The sequence below is a fragment of the Lampetra planeri genome, chromosome 29, assembly GCF_965212315.1.
Source record: "Lampetra planeri chromosome 29, kcLamPlan1.2.h2, whole genome shotgun sequence".
Lineage (NCBI taxonomy): Eukaryota > Metazoa > Chordata > Hyperoartia > Petromyzontiformes > Petromyzontidae > Lampetra > Lampetra planeri.
Genome location: NC_136135.1, coordinates 5,085,303 through 5,105,656, shown reverse-complemented (window position 1 = coordinate 5,105,656; position 20,354 = coordinate 5,085,303). Strand labels below are relative to the sequence as shown.

At 41.5% G+C, this 20,354-nt stretch overlaps 1 protein-coding gene across 4 annotated transcripts in view; it reads right to left on the bottom strand.

The window, feature by feature from the left end:
- Positions 1 to 14,528: 14,528 nt before the first annotated feature.
- The window catches only part of DRD2 (dopamine receptor D2), a 57,799-nt gene continuing 51,973 nt past the window's right edge, over positions 14,529 to 20,354 (bottom strand). For all 4 annotated transcript variants that reach the window (XM_078608147.1, XM_078608145.1, XM_078608144.1 and 1 more), the window contains one exon: positions 14,529 to 16,513. In XM_078608147.1, the coding sequence (XP_078464273.1) occupies positions 16,317 to 16,513 (197 nt within the window). In that variant the 3' untranslated portion in view covers positions 14,529 to 16,316. The remainder of the gene's footprint in view (positions 16,514 to 20,354) is intronic.

Sequence of the window (20,354 nt, the reverse complement as noted above, 5' to 3'; positions counted from 1 at the left end):
GTGAGCAACCCTAGGTAACGAAGTGTTCACTGACCTAGACTACGCAGACGATGTTGCTGTGTTCGGGGTTGAGATGCTTAAAGTGCTAATCCTTGCACTGCGGATTATGCAAACTGAAGCTCTCTCAGTTGCCCTGGAAATCAACAAGGTGAAAAACAAAGCCAACGAACCATAGACCACCGAAGAATGAAGTGCAAAACAGTGGACATCGATGTGCATGTGGTACAATCATCCACCGACCTCACCTGCAGACCTGCCACCTGACTGGTAGCAGTGAAGCAGAAATTAAAAGACGAATCCCAACTGCACCTGAGCGCACGAATCACCTCGTCCGGATGCGTCAACGGCAACAAAGATCCACCTCCGATCAGCACGGTTGGCTACGTACAACATGCGTGCGTACATAGCCATCAACGTTCATCCTTACTGTGCTGCTGCTGATGTACGGCTCAGAGACGTGGTGGGTGACAGCGGCTCCACGCAGGAAATTGGATGCATTCGACCGGTGGTGTCCGTGACAGATACTTCGCGTCCACTTCAGCGAGCGCATCATCGAACAGCGAGGGCCGCCATCGAACAGCCCCTCCGGCGGCGACTGAAATGGCCGGGGACAGGAGACTTCGCCTCTTCGGACTCACGTCGCCCGAGGCGGATCGCACCACGCAAAGCGGTGGCGCTCATTGCACGCAAATACTATGAGGTCGCACTCCATTGCACGATGGAGGGCTTGCCACAAACGAACCATGAAATAAAACATTTAAATAATTCTCACGACGTTTTGGCCACAACGCAAGCAGCCGTCCTCAGGTGGAGAACAGGTCTGTCGAGAAGACAAAGTCACCAACATTCCAACATTCAGACTCTGTCTTCTCGACAGACCTGTTCTCCACCTGAGGACGGCTGCTTGCGTTGTGGCCGAAACGTCGTGAGAATTATTTTATTATGTTTATTTTATTTATTTTATTATTTCCCTTCTACGTGACTTTACCGAAAGAACCAAGAAGGTTAACGTGTCGTCAAATCAAGCTGCCATGTGTAAGTTAATTCACATTGATCTGTATTATTGTCTTTGGAAAGCGTTAGCCATTGCTTTGGAACACTAAGCGTGATAATTAAAAGCGGTCAATGGAACAGAAAAAGGGTAAGAACCTCGTCTCCTTCATTATGGATCTAATCAATATTCCTAGGCAAAACCAATGCTAACCCTGCCAACCCACAATCAATACATAATTTACAAAAAATATATATCGTGAAATGTATTCCTCGAACTCTCTTTCAACCCTCGTATCATTAATAGTTGATCACATTAGTGGAGGACATTATGAATCGCAAAAAAATAACACTTTACAATTATAATTTTGTGTTGTGCTTCCGATGCAAACATATATCATGTAAATCTACAGTACCTTTATGGACATTTTATTGGTTCTTTCGGTAAAGTCACGTAGAAGGGAAATAATAAAATAATGAAAATTCAACATAATAAAATACAATTCTCACGACGTTTCGGCCACAACACAAGCAGCCGTCCTCAGGTGAAGAACAGGGCTGTCGGAAAGACAGCGTCCGAATGACGCTGTCTTTCCGACAGCCCTGTTCTTGAATGACGCTGTCTTTCCGACAGCCCTGTTCTTCACCTGAGGACGGCTGCTTGCGTTGTAGCCGAAACGTCGTGAGAATTGCATTTTATGATGTTTTATTTTTATTATTTTATTATTTCCCTTCTACGTGACTTTACCGAAAGAACCAAGAAGATGAATCCCTGCAGTCACGAAAGCTTTAAATCGAAATTTTATGAACGTTATATGCGTACATTTCTTGTGATAATCTGTAGCAAAATCTAGATACAAATGCAGACTTAAAAGTGGTGTTCAACCATTGAGGAGGTTCAAAAGTAATTTGACAAACATTGGTTTTGAGTCTAAAATGAATTCTCAAGAAACCATCACCTCTATGCAGTGTGTTTGAGAATTGTCACAATAAGTTTTGGTTCATGGTCACTGGAAGACACGAACGAAACCCCCAAGGGGCTCTGGCGAAAATTGTTAAGATGCATCAATTATAATGACGTTGGCGCTAAGCCGTGGTGGGTTCGCTCGATTCATCTGTAATTTGTTCAAACCGCCAATTTGCCTTATATTGGAATTGACACCTTCATTTAGGGCTTCAGAACTCGCGACGGATGCGTTCTGCCGTGCAGATGGTCCCGCGCGTTCTTCGTCATTATTTTCTATTCTTTTTTAAAAGAACGCACCGCATTTAGATACTGTGTAAAACCGAAGCACACGCAGAAATATCTACAGATGCCTTGCGGGACAGATGAAGGCTTTCGAAAGGAAACAAAAAAATAACACCGTTATGCAATCGCTAAAGATGTTCATGGTTATTAATTGGAAATAAACCCATTGTGAAAATCACTAATCACTACTCTCCTTCCCTTTGTCTCGTGACATTTTGTTTCTAAATTAACTTTATAATCCGCTGAATTTTTTTGCTATTAAGACAGTTTATAGAACTGAATGCTTGCTTGAGTTCAGTGACTAAATCGTTTGCTCATGTCATACTCATTGACCTGAGGAAAATCTAATTTTTTTGTAAGGAAATTTGCTCAAACGTGTGCTGTATAGGATATTTAAATGACTGCGTTTCCACTTCAATCTTGGCTTGGTTATGTTTTATGATTTCCCCAAATCATGAATGTATACATTTTATCAAAATGTTCTATTTTGATAAGTAATTTTTTTTATTACATTATTCCTTAACCAACAATTTTTTGTTCACAACAATATTTTTTAAAGGAGGAACTTGTTAATATTTGCAGCACCAATTATAAGCCTTGGCATGGAGCGGGGTGGGCACATTGGTTAGGGTACCATACTATGAACCCTGCAAATACCTGAGTTCATTTCCCAACCGTGGATAAAATAAGTGGCGAGTGAAAGCGGAACCATTTGTGGGAAACCCCCCACACCTTTACCAATCTGCACTGGCCAGCATGGTGAAGTATAAGAAAAAAAGCCAAGACAAAGGTCCCCCGTGTAGCCTTAACAGACTGTTGGGGACAAGTGCTGTTAGTAAGAACCTATGAAGGGGGTGGGTGGCCAGCACCACCTTTGTCTCCCCAGTGGCGATGTTTACACACCGCACCAGGTACTTATTTGAGGCCAAGTCGACCTAGGGGAGGTCCAGAACCGGTATAGATAACCGTCACTGGTGGTGGCAGTGAGCGGGAATCGAACCCGGGTAGGTAACCAACTACTGAGTGTGTCCCGCGCGGCACTGGATTTAAACACGGCAGTACATAATTACGATTATTCTATTATTAAAATGATTAAATTTGTTATGCAAATGTCTATGTAATTATACCATATTTAAACACCATCGTTCATCTTCTACCTGAAGTATTGTGTGTACTCTTCAAATTAACCAGTATTTTACTAGCAAGGTGTTCTTCAAACTGTGTAGTAAAAAAAATGGCCCTTAAGTTCGACGTGGTTTAAATGTATGTTGCTTAATAAACTGAATTTTGTGCAAGGCATACAATATAATAAGAAATAATAGAACACATTTGCATACACATTGTCAGTACTACTACATCAATGTTGGGTCCTATGACAGTGGCAGAGAGTATCTAGTATGTTGACCAACTTGACAGGGGCAGTCATATAACGAGCTCAGGTTAGGGGTTAAGGTACAGTATTTACATAGAGATTAGAGTTACTGTGAGTGTTAGATGTTTACGTATTTAGTTTCACAGTTGTATAAAATCCTGCACCATCAGTTGCCAGAACGAATTCTGCTCGTGAACGTATGCATGAGATACATGCAATATGAAGAAGTACTTTCAACAAATATATATTAATCATAAATGTTAAGCCCTTCTATCACCATTGTGTGCTTGGCCCATACGCGATTAAAGTAATGTCATTGTTTAACAAAAATGTGACTGTGAATTGGTAGAATAATATCTCAGTGGGTGACAATTGGTATTGTATACTGGAAGTTCTGAAGCAAAGGTGGTGAGATGTTAACTCCCCAGCCTAGTATGCAGGAGGTCATGAGTTCGATCCCAACTCTGACGCCTGTATATGTGGAGTTTGCATGTTCTCCCCGTGGTCGCGTGGATTTTTCTCCCGGCGCTTTGGTTTTTCGCTCCACATTTAGTAACATGCGTTGAGAGTATTTGACTGCTACACGTTTCCACCATGATAGGCCACTTTGTTGAGCTAACATTTGTGGCCAGGTCACTTCTGAAAAAATGCTATTTAGCCTTACCTGGTAAAATGAAAAATATTTTAGTTAAATAAAAAACACGTGACATATTTTATGCCCTCTTTAAATTATGTACATACGAAATGCTGGCTCCTTTAATTCGATGATACAAAATAAGAATTGCATGCATTTGTCTTTTTTTTCAATGCACTATTTATGTTTCACATAATATAAAACGGTTTGGTGTATAGCAACATGAATGAATGAGGAATTGTGGCATGTAAGGATTGTGATGGCATTTTATTGTACAACCTACAACAAACTGACTTTGTTTCGTTCTATGGAAGTCAACCAATATAATGAATTGTTCACGTGAATTATGTATTCTGCGATAGTGCACCGTGCTTTGCAAGTGGTTTATGTAAATCAGTCAGTAGGTGTTCCAATTATTGCTTTTTATTTTGATTTCCCCCAGCCGTACCCGATTGTGCTATCGGTGTCACGACATCACGAGGCAAAGAAACAAGTGCATTGCAACCACCCTTGTGTTTGAGAATGTCCCACGGAAATGGATATTGTGGAATTACTTCTGATAGCCCTTCAAGGGACATCTGCTCCTATACAGCAGCAGGGAGCTGCATTGCCCACCTACCCAGCGACAGACTAATATTCATCACATACCCTTTGGATGGGGGGGGGGCAGAGTAAGATCTGTGGCGGCCACAGATCTTACACTGCCCCCCCACCATCTCTAGCCCCGCCCATGTACCCTACCGATAGAGTCAATATAACCTCGTGCCACGGCAGCTCTCTCGCCTACTTCAGCAGTTTTTTCTTGCTGTAGTTGTCCCACCTGATGACGATTGCTTGTGTTGCGATCGAAACGTCGTGATCTATTGTATTTCTACCTACGTGACTTTAGTCGCAATCAAGCTGTGGTGTTGTCCGTCACCGTCGCGGTCTCGCGATGTCATTACCCATCTTTAAATTATCTTGCTCTGGCTGTCCACTCTCGCGAGGTCCTCTATCTCCCCCCCCCCGCTCAGGTCAGGTCCGTGCTCAAGGATTTCCTGTTCTCACTTGTCTGTCTCTCCTATTCATTTTTATTTCATTCCCACTTTGATGAGAGCATCGTCTCAATACCCCTGACCTGCAGCATTCTATCCCACAACCCCAGGCTCTGGAAAGAACCCTCTCAAAACTCCATTCTCAATTTCCCCAACACATACAGCGTCTTAAGCTTTTGGTTACATCGTCTTGGTTCTTTCGGTAAAGTCACGTAGAATGGAAATAATAAACTAATAAAAATAAAACATAACAAAATAATTCTTACGACGTTTCGGCCACAACGCAAGCAGCCGTCCTCAGGTGAAGAACAGGTCTGTCGAGACGTTTCGGCCACAACGCAAGTAGCCGTCCTCAGGTGAAGAACAGGTCTGTCGAGACGTTTCAGGTGACGAACAGGTCCGACAGACCTGTTCTTCACCTGAGGACGGCTGCTTGCGTTGTGGCCGAAACGTCGTGAGAATTATTTTATTATGTTTTATTTTTATTATTTTATTATATCCATTCTACGTGACTTTAACGAAAGAACCAAGAAGATGAATCCCTGCAGTCACGAAAGCTTTAAATCGAAACTTTTGGTTACAGTCAGACGATTGATCCATTCAAATTGTTTTTATTTGTGTTGTATGCTAATTATCCTTGCAGGTGGCTCAAGGGTAGAGCGGGTGGCTCACAATCGGACGGTCGAGAGTTACAATCCTCGTTGGGGGTTCATTCAGCCCCATCACCCTTCCAGGATTAGCCTCGCACCTCCGATTAGCACGTACGGTGCGAAAGAAGTTCAACACGTATACATGCATAGGATCAGTAAAAGTGAGTACCACTTTGTCGGGAAGTCGACAGTAACGAGCAGTTGTTCTGTGGCTAGACTTTCCCCTGCGGGGAATCACTTTGCGCATGCAAATAACCCGCGCTTGAATGCAATCTCACATTGCCGCATCCAGCGGTGCAAGAAATGATTTGTGCATGAGCAGAGAAGCAACTTTTTTCGTGAAAAGGATACTTTACTGACAGCACGCGTATCACCCCCACCTGGAATTCGTGCAACGTCACAGCATTGCTCTGCATGTGAACAACTCACAGATACAAGGAGTTGGGCGGCAAAATTCGCTCCTGTACCGGCCGCTGCTCTTGGCTTTGTCGGCAAGACACGTACCCATAGGGCTTGACACAAACACGCGTTTAAGCTTCCAAGCAAAGCAACGGAATGATTGAGAGCTTGAGGGCAACAGACCTTGCCGTGAAGAGTGCATGTCACCCACTTGTCTGCGTCAGCGCTCAATGAAAAGTGGCGGAAACGGTTGGGTTCCGTTTAAACCTTCCCCCCCCCCCCCTCAATTCTGCCACACTTCTGTTTGATTTTTGTTGTGAAGAAGCAAACCGGTAGCATGCATGCCCGGTTGGTACCGTTGCTGCTTCATGTTTCGTTTAATATTCATCATCTTATGTATTTTGGGTTGGGGTGAGGGGGGAGGTTCCTGTACTTTCCTTTTGACTGTTCTCGCGACCTCCGGCGGTGACACATTGTGAGAGGAAGATGCTGTGGGTGTTCGTGGCTCAGCACACCGTAATTGCACCACAAGAGCTTCGTCAGATTTCTTCAGTCCTCCAACTCGTCCGTTCGGGTTTTTTAAAATCCCATCCTCTCTCTTCTCTCTCTCTCGAGACTCCACCCGGCTGTACAATAAATAGGTGGGGTTTCACGTGGTGGGGCAAAGTGTCTGGGTAATCAATCTTTGGAATTTTCACACTTAAATTCTAACTTAGCAATCTTTGAAATACGTAATCAACCGGGCTATGCGTCAATTGTGTGTTGACCGACTCTCTGTGTTGCATTACATTACATTTCGATATTTTACTAGGTTATTTAATTTTAGTGTGTCTTTCTCCTAATTTTCAAGCTTGCGTACCGTACCACGTTGTTGTCCACTCATTGACATGCAATTTTTTTTTATCTGCCCCCTCCCTCTCTCCGCCCCCGCCCCCTCTCTATATTTAAGGCCCCGTCACAGAGACGATCCCTCTCTCTTTGTGCCGATACGTGTTCTCTCTCTGTGTATCTTTATGATGTCTGTCTGCTTATATGTCTGTCTATAGTTTTCTGGTTAGATTTCTGTTGCTATTTCTTTTATATCTGATGATGATTGCTTGTGTTGCAATCGAAACGTCGTAGTATGCTATTATTTAATTTATTATTTTATCTTTATACGTGACTTTACCGAAAGAACCAAAGAATAATGTCTGGGTAATCCCACCTCTTCCAACATTTCTGACCAGGGTGGAAGAGTAGACCAACATTACCCTCTAGAGCTCCTGTTGGTTGACGACCATTCCACCAGCATTTGTCGCGAGCAAGAAATTCTAGGGGATGCGCTTTTTGCGACGAGACGCTTCTTTACGTGCCTATCAATATACAGAGAAACTGCGTTGATTCTTTGTATGCATTACGAAGGCATTCGAAAAAAAAGCTATTTTGACGAATTAACTTACGACTAAAACCTCATAATCATTCATAATCAACGTGTTTGGGTTAGATCGCGTTATTTATGAATGTGTCGTAACCCTCTACCACCCGACACGGCCAATCAGCAAAAAAGCGTCACGTTGACAAAAGACAAATAGTTCATTGCTTTAGCCCACCGGTGTGTTGAAGCGTGAAACCACAACATTTACAATTTTTGAGTACGACGTTTCGCTGGTAATTGCATCCAGCATCTATGAGAACTGGAATATCTGTCTCCCACGTGAGCTCCCGTTGTAGTGAATAGTGAATCAATTGTGTTGCCAACGAACTGCGCGGTATTCATTTTTGGCAACTGTCTGCACTTTCAGCCTTCAACAAATGACCTTTCCCCAGGCCCTGCTACTTCATGCAATTTTGCCGTAAAGGATTTGTTTTCTTGCCATTATCAGTAGGTGGATTGAGTGAATAATCTTTGAGTCAAAAACTGAAGTCACAAATTGTATTAAAATCTGTGCAAAAAAGCTTCGCAGCTCATCAGATTCCTCCAGTCTAAATGAAGATAAATATTCTCCATATTCACGTTGTTGCAAGCAACATATGGTGTAGCTGGTAGTTGAGATGACATTTATAATTATTAATAAATTTCATGATTGATGGCATTCGTTGTAAATGATTCGTATTTTTTTCTTTGGCGAGTTGACTGCACGAGAGTAATTAAGATGAAATGCTATTCATAATTCTACAAATCTCTTTTGATAAAAAGTCAAACGCACTCGACGCACCGAGTGTATTTGCGGCCGTAATTGGAATCAACGTACGTCTACAACAACAAAAGTTATCCATCACGTTTACACTGTGAAGTGAGCTTTAATGCACATGAGAATCTTCAAGATTTGCCAGTTATAAGTCCGCTCAATCTCAATTAGCAACAGTGGTTCTATGCTGCGCTGTGCTAATTAAGAGTTGCAATGTACCAAATTTGTGAATCCATTGTTTTTATAGTTAGTTGGTGCATAGTTCCTCAAAGTTTTTGGTAAGCAAAGGGTGTCTTGAAATGGAGTGTCATAGAAGCACGAGAATGGAGACCATACATTGCGAATGGGAAAGTAGATTTGTATGCAGCACAAGTAAACGTTTGTTTTAATACAAATACAATCATAACAATACGTACGCCGAAACAAGTTCTTTACGTAGAAGAAAACAAATCCAAATAGCCGACAATCATTTTTAAATGCAATTTTGTTTAGCTGTGTGCAAAGCATTACACAATACAGCCTTATCGCAAGTTGTATTGCAGAAATCACAGCACATAACGAGACGCAAGGTGGATACACGTTTGCACAATGCAATAGGAACATATTCCTCTCTTAGATTAATTAAGATTTTATCTGAAATAAATTACATCGATAAAATCCTGCACTCCAATTGTTTAAATAATATACCGTGAGCGCAAACCAAAAAAATATAATAAAGGCGTGTGTTAAATATAACTGTGCTCACAACGTTTTTTTGCAGATGGGGCAGCCGTAAGTTTTTACATTAAACGTTTGTTTTATGATATTTTATAATGATATCAGAATGTGTGATCTACTGTTGTCATGACATCGATACGATTCTGCTTGCCTTGCATGACCTATATCCGTCTACATTTTAATCGGTGGTAAATACTGTCATTCACGTATTAAGTATTAAAAGCGAACCACATCCACATTTTATGAATCATTATAACACAGGCCTGTGAAGCGTGTTCTTTTTTTGCATTAAAATTTAAACAGTACGATCAAATGTAATGAATAGGTCTCGTTTCAGTAAATTATTTGTGCAAATATATCATTTTCATGAGCATTTGAAAAATCATATTTTCACACAGTTAAAAAAAAGATTAAATAATCATAGCAAGCCTTTTTATATATATATAGAACTCCAACAATAACATACTTAATTCCATCCAGATCTGTCCATATTATGCAATGGATATAAAATCCCCGTAGGATTTCGCATTACTCCTAGATGATTACTAAAACGATTTGTCTCAGATTTTCATTAAACACTGTAATAGCTGCGCAAACCTAAAAAGGCAGCGGGTTCATAATCCCATCCTCTTTGCAACATGATCCAGTGCTCCACAGCTGCTGGCTTTATTCTCTCTCTCTCTCTGTCTCCAAATACATGGAGACGTATGAACACAATGACCAACTGGCACGATATAAACCATCACTTTTCGTCTCTGAGTGAACGGAGACAAATGGTGAGTGAAAGAGTGGCGGGGGCTGTGTTTTCACGTTTCCGCGATTCACAATCACTGCCTGTTAACATTTTAAAGAATATAACTTCGTGACGATTGTGTTAAATCGCTGTGCATGACAGAGGAAGAGGCTTACTTTATTGTTGAAGATCACGTCATAAATTAGTGGTCACACTTTTTTCTGTTTTACATTTCATAAACCATCTGATGTGACATTGCAGTCTGTACACATATTGTTTAATGTTGGTATCGACATGTACAATATCTTGTGGATTGTGGCATAGATAGTAAAGTACTTTCCTGCTTAAATGAACATTTGTCACAAAACATTAACTTTTAAGTGCCTTCTATATGAGACATTTTGTTCTTTATAGCACATTTCTTGAGGCATCACTCATCTTCTGATGTCATGCGTACAAGCAGCAGAACACACAAATGACTTTAACTTATTATAACAGGCTTGATATATATACGTTCAATAATATTTTAATATGGCGTTTCATCGCTTAGCTAACAGAATGTGCATATTAAAGTCCTCCTTTTGTATTGGAGAAGTCTGAAAACAAATCCCATATATTCGTTTTACTGTGTGTGTCTTGGATATCAATGAAATATTTTTAAAAAATTATAACGATGATGATAAGAATCCAATTGTTTACCTAACAAAGCCTCAGTGAATCTCAAGAAACATTTTCAAGAGGGTTCATGCATTTGGGATGTTTGACCAATTCCGTGAATGGGTGTTGGCATGTGGGAGAAAACTTGGAGTAAACCCACACACGCGTGAGGGTAACACTCAAAATCTTTGCACAGATACATTCAAAAATCCCAACGGTGTACTTGCCATCGCTTAACAGCACAGCATTCGATTCGCAAACATATGTCTACACAAGACCTGCTATACCCAGGCAATCTATCCAACCAAGTACGAACCAGGATCAGCTCTCTGCTCAGCTGCAGAGATCCGATGAGACCAACACATATTGAGAGTGATTTGGTCATAGGCAAAACATTTACTGAAACAAAACGATATTTATTTTTAAGGTCTCATGACATTTTGTGGGAAAGTACAAGTATTGAAATTGAGATGCAGCAAAAGTGGACCCTGAGGGTTTGTGTTAACACGATTCCAAAAGAAACAATGTTCCCTTAAAAAAAAATCTGATTTACTTTTTTTAATATAGATGTGACCCTATGACATTTTTTTTATAAAGTGCAAACATCAAGACTCTTTATAAACACTTATGGCAATCATGTACAATGATGTACATATAAATGTATACACTAACGTTTCGACAGTTGTTACCAATAAAGTGTTTCGCTAACATGGAGTTTATATGGCAATCTACTATCTTAAATAGACCAAAATAATCAAATCGCTGCTGTATATATTACTCGTTGAGAACAACTGCGTGTAAATCACATCTATCGGTTCAGTGTATTGGTCTTGTGGACTTAACCAGAAGCGTGTGTTTAAAGCGAGCAGAATCTGGATCGGTTCTGAGCCAGGCATATTTAACAAATGCTACTGTTATTGGCGAGCATGGCGGATGTAGGGCAGGCACCTCCTCCGTCTCGACGGATCCATGTTTAGAGACAAACAACACGAAACAACTCTGTTGTGTGCCGTTGTGTATCCCTTCGGAATGCTGCACAGAATCACCAAATTATACGTTATTTTCTTTACACACTATTTTGAGCTGTCATTCATCTTCAGGTGTATGTTTTTTTTTATAAATTCTCTGATAATTTATGATGAAAATTGAAGTTGTACATTTACAATAAACAATACAGTATTTGTTGTTAGTATTCAACGGGGCAATTGAATAGGATGTTATCAAGTTTGTTTGTAAGGATATACATACTTTCTGTGATATGACTTTTGACAGTTTCAGACTGAATCAAAACAATTATATACTTCCATATGATTTCATTTTGCATACTCGCTGAGTTTTTTTCATCAATGTATTATTAATAGGACGAGAAGTAAAAACTAAATCATAGTTTCTAACATTTGGGCATTAAATCTTGTGAAGAGAGTTCACCACACATCGGTGTTGAGGATCTAGGTCACACATTTTATTTATGCGATCTGACCAAAAAAATATATATTTGGAATCGTAATTGAGTTGGAATATGCCTAACATTTAATATGGGTGCCGTGGTGATGTTAACTATCTCGCCTGGTATGCAGGAGGTTGTGGGTTCGATCCCGACTCTGATGCCTCTATATTTGGAGTTTACATGTTCCCCGTGGTTGCGTGGATTTTTCTCCGGGTCCTCCGGTTGTTTCCTCCACGTTTAGAAACAACGTGCGTTTAGAGTATATCGCTGCTATAAATTTTCGCATGATAAGCCACTTCATTTAGCTATCATTTGTGGCCAGGTCGCTTCTGAAAAAGAGCTATATAGCTTAGTTCGGCCTTACTTGGTAAAACAAATGTTGCTTAAATAATGTATTTTCTCCGTCAAAAAAGATAAAAATGGAAATGTGAAATAATTCATCCTATTCTTAGGTTTTTTCGGTAAAGTCACGTAGGTAAAAACATTAAAAACAGATAGGTGGAATTCCTCCCCGTAGAGGGCATTAATTCTAGATTTGAAGCTTTCGTGACTGCAAGGATTCATATTCTTAGGTTAATGCCCTCTACGGGGAGGAATTCCACCTATGTTTTTAATGTTTTTACCTACGTGACTTTACCGGAAAAACCTAAGAATATGAATCCTTGCAGTCACGAAAGCTTCAAATCTAGAAATAATTCATCCTTTCCCCTATTCAAAAACACATCTCTGCTTGTTTAATTTCTACGTAGGCTTTCACGACCAATATAACGAGTCACCTGATGATGCTGGATGTAATATCCAGCGAAACGTCCTACCCATTTAAATTGTTGTGAGATTATTTCCAACGCAACTGTGGTGCTGTGGCAGTCATACATTCAACTCTTTTGTTCACGTGACATTTTTATTACTTGGCCGTGTTGGGTGGAGTAGGAGGGGTGTTTTTTACGCCACATTTGTAACACGACCTAACCCAAAAGCCCAACTCTCTTGTTTTTCGGACGCCATTTCCGTGTTTGTTGCGTGGGTTTCTCTTTTCCATGTATCGCAGTGGTATAGTCTGAAATGTACACTGGCGGCCTTGACACTTTTTCACCTGCCATTTTCATCAATTTTCTTGTTTTACGAAATACAAATGTAAGCGATATTTATGTCAACGTTAAAGATGGTCACTTGGAAACAACGGTGAAAGTAATGCAAGCTAATTGGAAATGCACGTTACCCTGCAAATATGTTCCTGCCAGATTCATCATGAGCCACCCACGTGCTTTGAAATTGTCCATATCGCGACAGTTTTTTTTGAGTGCCGGCAATACTTTCCTCGAAGGTAACCCGATTACTTATTGTCTCATTGCAATTAATGTTGGTAAAGATTCTGTACTTTAACACTGGCTTGTGATCGAAACGTCGTGATATATTATGTTTTATTTTATTTTATTATTTTTCTACTACCAACGTGACTTTACCGAAAGAACCAAAGAGTATGGATTCCTGCAGTCACGAAAGCTTCAAATCAAGATTACTACCCACCTATTTCACACATTTCTGACAACTGCATGTTGATGCTGGCTGTGACTGACAGCAACAAGTCGGACCCAATTGTGAAATGTGTGCGGTTGTGCTGAAGCGGTAATACATCGCCACGTTTGTTCACGTGACAATTCTATTAATTGGCCGTGTCGGGTGGAGGAAGGTTTACGACACGCGATTTTACTTACGCAATGGATCAGCGTTCACGTCGACCCAACTGTCAGTACCCACGGTGGGGAGAGAGGCGCCACGGTGGCTAGGGGATGTTAACTACCTCGCCTGGGATACAGGAGGTCGTGGGTTCGATCCCGACCCTGACGATGTCTGTATATATATTCTTGGTTCTTTCGGTAAAGTCATTAGGTTTGATGATGATTGCTTGTATTGCAGTCGAAACGTCGTGATAATTTTTATTGTTTTATATTTATATTATTTTATCATTTCCCTTCTCCGTGACTTTACCGAAATAACCAATAATATTAATCCCTGCAGTCACGAAAGCTTTAAATCAAAAGATGTCTGTATATTTGGAGTTTGCATGTTCTCCCCGTGGTCACGTCGATTTTTCTCCGGGTCCTCCGGTTTTTCCAGATTTAGAAACGTGCGTTTGAAGTATTTGGCCGCTATAAATTTCCACGTGATAAGCCGCTTCGTCGAGCTATCATTTGTGGCCAGGTCGCTTCTAAAAAAAGAGCTGTATAGCTTAGTGGGCCATACTTGGTAAAAAAAAATATATTGTTCGTTCTTTCGGTAAAGTCACGTAGAAGGGAAACGTCTTGAGAATTGTATTGTTTTATATTTTTATTACTTTATTATTTCCCTTCTACGTGACTTTACCGAAAGAACCAAGAATATGAATCCCTGCAGTCACGAAAGCTTTAAATAAAAAAAAAAGTTGTTTAGTTTAGTACCCAGTTCACACCGTGGAAAACAAGTGATCCTCTCAGCGAATCGATTCTTCAAACTTTAATTCGAGGAATCCGCTCCTGACCACCCACCTAAAAATCAATTATGAATCGTACGTAATCCCCTCGGTTCTTTGGAACTGTACTCCGCTGCTAATAAATGAAAAGCATTTCTCCAAAGGGAGACGACATGTGGTCACGAAGGGTTTTCACCCGGTTGAATAAAGCATTTGATCGCGATAGCATCGTTCATTACAGTCGGCAACACAGGCAAAAGTTGCGATGTTGTGAATTTCTTATACAATGCCCAGCATCAGTTACACCCCACAACGCGGACACGTATAGCAACATCATAAGTGTCTCGAGCAGCGGTTAGAATGGCCCGTGTTTATTTATGATTGAGTTCAGAACCATGGTATTTTTGAAGTGAGAGACTACGGCAAAATACAATTGTGTACATTTTATCGGTAACTATAATCAATTAGAACGCTACGCAGATACAAAGCTTGTTGGTGACACGTGACCATTTCACCAATCTGTTTTCGGTCAAAGACATTGCGCACGGAAAAATCTCTTCCGATCCTATGACTCGCGCTCACACATCTTCTTCATACACGAGCGTCCAGGCAGTGATCCGGTGTTGTTTATGAAATTTCTACCTTGAGTATGAAGTCTATCTGGCTTTTAGAGGCGTTGCTGGCCGAAAATATACGAGTATGTGTGTTTCCATCTTACATTTTTTATAACTGGCAAATATCCATCCCTGGGATGTTTGGAGACTATTTACAATGAGAAATTGATCAAAACCTTATAAACAACCAGACTTCTGCCGTTTCTTGTTGAATAACCAGTAAGGTCAGTGGTCTATACATGTACAGCATATGTCACATTTTATATACTTTCTCAATGGCATGAGTATATGGACTCTGTCAGTAGAATGTGTTATACAGTAAGAATTTCCATTAATTGACAGGTATAAACATTATCATGAGTATGGCTCTGTAAGTCTAATGGCATGCTGTTCTTCATTGTAGCAATTCTGCTAAAATCATCTGACAGCTGCTGTCTTCTCTGAGTTCCAATCCCACACAATATGAAATTCAAATTGATTGTCTGAGCATTATCCAAAATAATGAGGGGCGATGAGCTGATTGCTGAAGGCATTTCTTTTAAATCCACACTTTTTTTTTCATTTTCCAGTCGTTTTGACGTCTTATAGGGGGGGAAAAGAGTAGCAACAAAGTTTTTCACCAGATATTGAATGAATATGACTTTTTTTTATATCGACACCAAAAATCATTTGTCAAATAAAGTAAAAATATGTCTATAACCATTCTTTTGAAACTCCACGCGGTACACTTTTCTCTGTGCCATGAGCAAAGCTGATGAATGTGTGCACAAATGATCAAAGTGTTTCCTTTATATATTTCCTTTAAACTGTTTCGGAGAGTAGACCAGCGCAAATACTATGGGGTTTGCACATTCAATCCGAAGAAATATTTACAATCCACTCGGTGTGCAAAACGTCAGTATAATCTGATAGCCTGCATTTCTGCTGTTTATTTATTTATTTTATCCAGTCAGTCTCAAGTCAAAACCGGGTGTACAAAAATAATCACGTGACTTCTAGTCTATATCGAGAGAGTGAATTTGAACGCAGCACGGCCGTTACATTTGCTGAATAATATTTTCCTTCATTTTTTTCTTACACTCTTTTGTAATGTTTCCACTCTAAGCCACTTTCTTGCACGCGTTATTGTCCCTCCATTCGTTAACTTTGCGGGTTGATCGTTGCGCCAGAGGACCAAGGGGACAGCCCTGGCTGGGAATAACATCAGCAGTGCAGGATCTTAATGAAGGCCTTGCGGAACTCTATGTTAAAGGTGGTGTAGATGATGGGGTTGACCGCGCTGTTCACGTATCCCAGCCAGGTGGTCGCGCTGTACAGGGCTGGTGGAATGTAACACGTCTTGCAGTGGACATTGAGGATGTGGGTGATGAAGAAGGGCATCCAGCAGACGATAAAGACCCCTGAAAGGAAACACGGCAAGCAACGTTTAGGGCAGAGAACCATGACGGTTCAAGGGGGCACTCTTTCGCAATCTTCCGCGGGAGATGTCTGGGCATATATTAGGGGACGTGCGAACGACTTGTTGAGAAGAATGTAATCAAGTCAAGTTTTTTTGTTCGTTCAAAAACGGCGGTCACGATGTGTTCCGCACAGGTGTCACGAAGCAATGGTGAAGTTACCGCAGCGCTTGTGCCATGCTAAGTGTACTCTGGAGCCAGGTGAAGTGTCGAAGGCCAGCTACTCAGGTGTACGTATGTATGTTGAACTTCTTTCTCACCGCACGTAGCCAACCTTGCTAATCGGAGGTGTAGTTTAGATGCGGTTCACTGGTAAGAGTGATGCTTTCATGATTGGGCACTTGTTTAAGACAAGTTGCATGTTAAATTTCGATTTAAAGCTTTCGTGACTGCAGGGATTCATCTTCTTGGTTCTTTCGGTAAAGTCACGTAGAAGGGAAGTAATAAAATAATAAAAATAAAACAAAATAAAATAATTCTCACGACGTTTCGGCCACAACGCAAGCAGCCGTCCTCAGGTGAAAACCAGGTCTGTCGAGGCTGTCGAGAATTATTTTATTATGTTTTATTTTTATTATTTTATTACTTCCCTTCTACGTGACTTTACCGAAAGAACCAAGAAGAAGTTGCATGTTGGCATGTATATTTATGTTTAACCCATGACGAAATCACCTGGAATGTGCCTGGTGTCATCATATCTTCAAAATCAGAATAGGGGCGGTTCAGAACGTTACAACAACAAACAACACAACGACAACACGATAGGAGTGCAGAGTGTAGATAAGGTAAACAAATGACCTAAAAAACTATACAAATAAAACTAAACTATTACTAGTAGGAACCTCCTGGTTACACCCGCCCACAGGGGATTATTGTGTCCGTCCGTCCGTCGTGCATCCAAAAATAGGAGGGGTGGGGCTGGTTGGAGAGGGGAGAGTGGGGAGGGGCGGGGCGGGGCTGGGTGGAGAGGGGAGGGTGGGGAGAGGCTGGGTGGGGAGGGGAGGGTGGGGAGGGGCTGGGTGTGGAGGGTGGGGCTGGGTAGGGGGTGGGAGGGGTGGGGCTGGGTGGGGAGGGGCTGGTCACCTCGTGGTGCCCTTATAAAACTCAACGTTTAACCTACTCACGCCGGCTTGTGCCCGCCCTCACAGTCAGGCATATTTGCGGAATACACCACGCCGCCGTTGACCCTGGCCATTGACCGAGCAACCCAACGTTCCTACCAGCTCCCTCCGCAGGAATGTGTTTTATCTTACCAGGTAAAGCCCACTGAGCTATTAGGTTATTTTTCAGAAGCGACTTGGCCACAAACGATAGCTCAACAAAGTGACTTATCACGTAGAAATTTAAAGCAGCAAAATAATCTAAATCTAAATGCATGTTTCTTTTGAAGTTAAGTAGAGATGAGCCTGGATAGTGCTTGGATGGGCGGTCACCAAGCATAATAATTGTTTTAGGCTTCGTGACTATAACGTGAGCAGTAATGGACCGTGCAGAAAATGCATTGTTATACTGTACTTCTATGCTTCCACATCTATGCTCCCGGCCTTTACTAACCCACACTGACCAGCGTGAAATGCGGTTAACATAACCCCCCATGGGCTGTAAATATAAATTGCAATGTTGAAAGAGTTTTGCTACGTCCTAGATATCTATCAAACCACGAGGCACTTTGGTTAGTTTACACGCATATCCTACAGCCTTGATATTTTTTTCAGCAAGCTTGCTATCCGGCTCCGAAATATTTTCGACCATTTCCAAACGCCGGGGTGCAGCGGTTGTGCCACAGATGGTGACGTTGATGAGTGATGTGCAAACTCGTCCCGGGCTCCCACCCTACTTCACCAACCAGTCTTGACCAGTGTGGTGAAAATCAGGTCAACAATCCCTCATGACCGACAAGGCATGGGGAGGGCATCAACATCCAGCAGGTGGGCTGTAGATTAATAACATGCGGTTCACACTTGTATTATCATATTATCATCACGCAGCATCTGAAGCATTGCATAGATTTAATTAAGATAAAATTCCCCCCCCCCCCTAATGTTAATATTAAAATATGTGTAGGAAGAAAATTATACAAATTCTTCAGAAAAGCTGTTGCGGATATATATAATCAGAGTCCACCAAAACATTTGGCCACAAATGACAGCTCGACGAAGCGGCTTATCACGTGGAAATTTATAGCGGCCAAATTTTTTAAACGCACGTTTCTAAATCTGGAAAAACGGAGAACCTGGAAAAAAATCGACGTGACCACGGGGAGAACATGCAAACTCCAAATATACAGACATCGTCAGGGTCGGGATCGAACTTCCACCACCTCCTCCATACCAGGCGAGGTAGTTAACATTTAATATATCCAAACATTTAGGGTTTGCTGGCTTGCATTTTTGTCATGTGTTTGCAGAGGAAATCATATAAACACTCAACTAAGCGGTTAAATGCGTAATGGGGTGGGTTCCACCCGGGTGCAGTATATTCGCGTTGTAACCTGCGTACAAATTCGCTCAAGTTGCTGCCCTGATTTCTTCTTCAAGATTGCAGTGGGTGCCACGGTGGCGAGATGTCAACTACCTCGTCTGGTTTACAGGAGGTTGTGGGTTCGATCTCGACCCTCACACGCCTCTATATTTGGATTTTCCATGTTCTCCTCGTAGTCGCGTGGATTTTTCTCCAGGGCCTCCGGTTTTTCCCCCCACATTTAGAAAAATGCGTTTAGAGTATCTGGCTGCTCTCGACTTGCACGTAATAAGCCACCTCGTTCAGCTGTTATTTGTGGCCAGGCCGCTTCTGAAAAAGAGCTACATAGCTCAGTGGGCCTTACCTGGTAAAATAAAAATATCTTTATTTTTCTTCTTGGAATAACGAATCGCACTGCGGACCAGTCATCCCACCCAAGAGTGGCAGGTGTTACCTTTTCTTGCGTTAACAGCTCACGTTATGGAACATGACATTGAAATTAATAACCACGACGACTTTGTTGCCTTTCCGCTGTGTTGATCTGCTCCAGCGAAGTTTTGCCCCTACTTGTCGCTCGCCGAACAGCGTTCACCCTTCGGCAGAAATTGTTTTGAAAAAGGTCCCGTGCCACAAAAGTGGAAGCCACGATTTTTTAAATTGATGTCTAAATTAATGTATGCGAATGAAGGAAATGTCAATGAAGTGCATACACTAGCCCATGATATGTATACACAATATATATGAGTGGGAGTGGTGGTGCAGTGGTAGGCGAGGCACAATATGAACCCGGCGACCAAAGATTGATTCCTCACGCCAGTGTCGATTGCTATCTGCGCTGATCCTGGTTTCCCTCCTGCACTGTCCATCAACCCACATGGACAGTATGTCGTGAGGAGGTCTTCATCCAGCGGTGGATTGACATATACACCTACACTATACTTTATTGTAAAATATCTACTTGTGCATTTCACTCATTTCACATAATTGAACGCCTGACAATTGGAAATACCCGTCTAAGGTGAATACGATGTTTGCTTTATCATATGAAGTATGTTTGCCGAAGGGCATTAACCTTGGTGTACGCAAGGCAACTATGAATATACTCAGTTTAACACGTAGGATTTCGCGACCAATATTATTCTTAATAAATGTTTTTTTTGGGGGTTAGATCGCGCAAGTATAAATGTGTCGAAACCCTCCATCACCCGACATGGCCAATCAGAAAGGGGTTTGTCACGTAAACAAAACGCCAAATAGTTACTATTCTGGCAAATCGCCCAATGATGCTGGATGATGTCATTACCAGCGAAATGTCACGGTACTC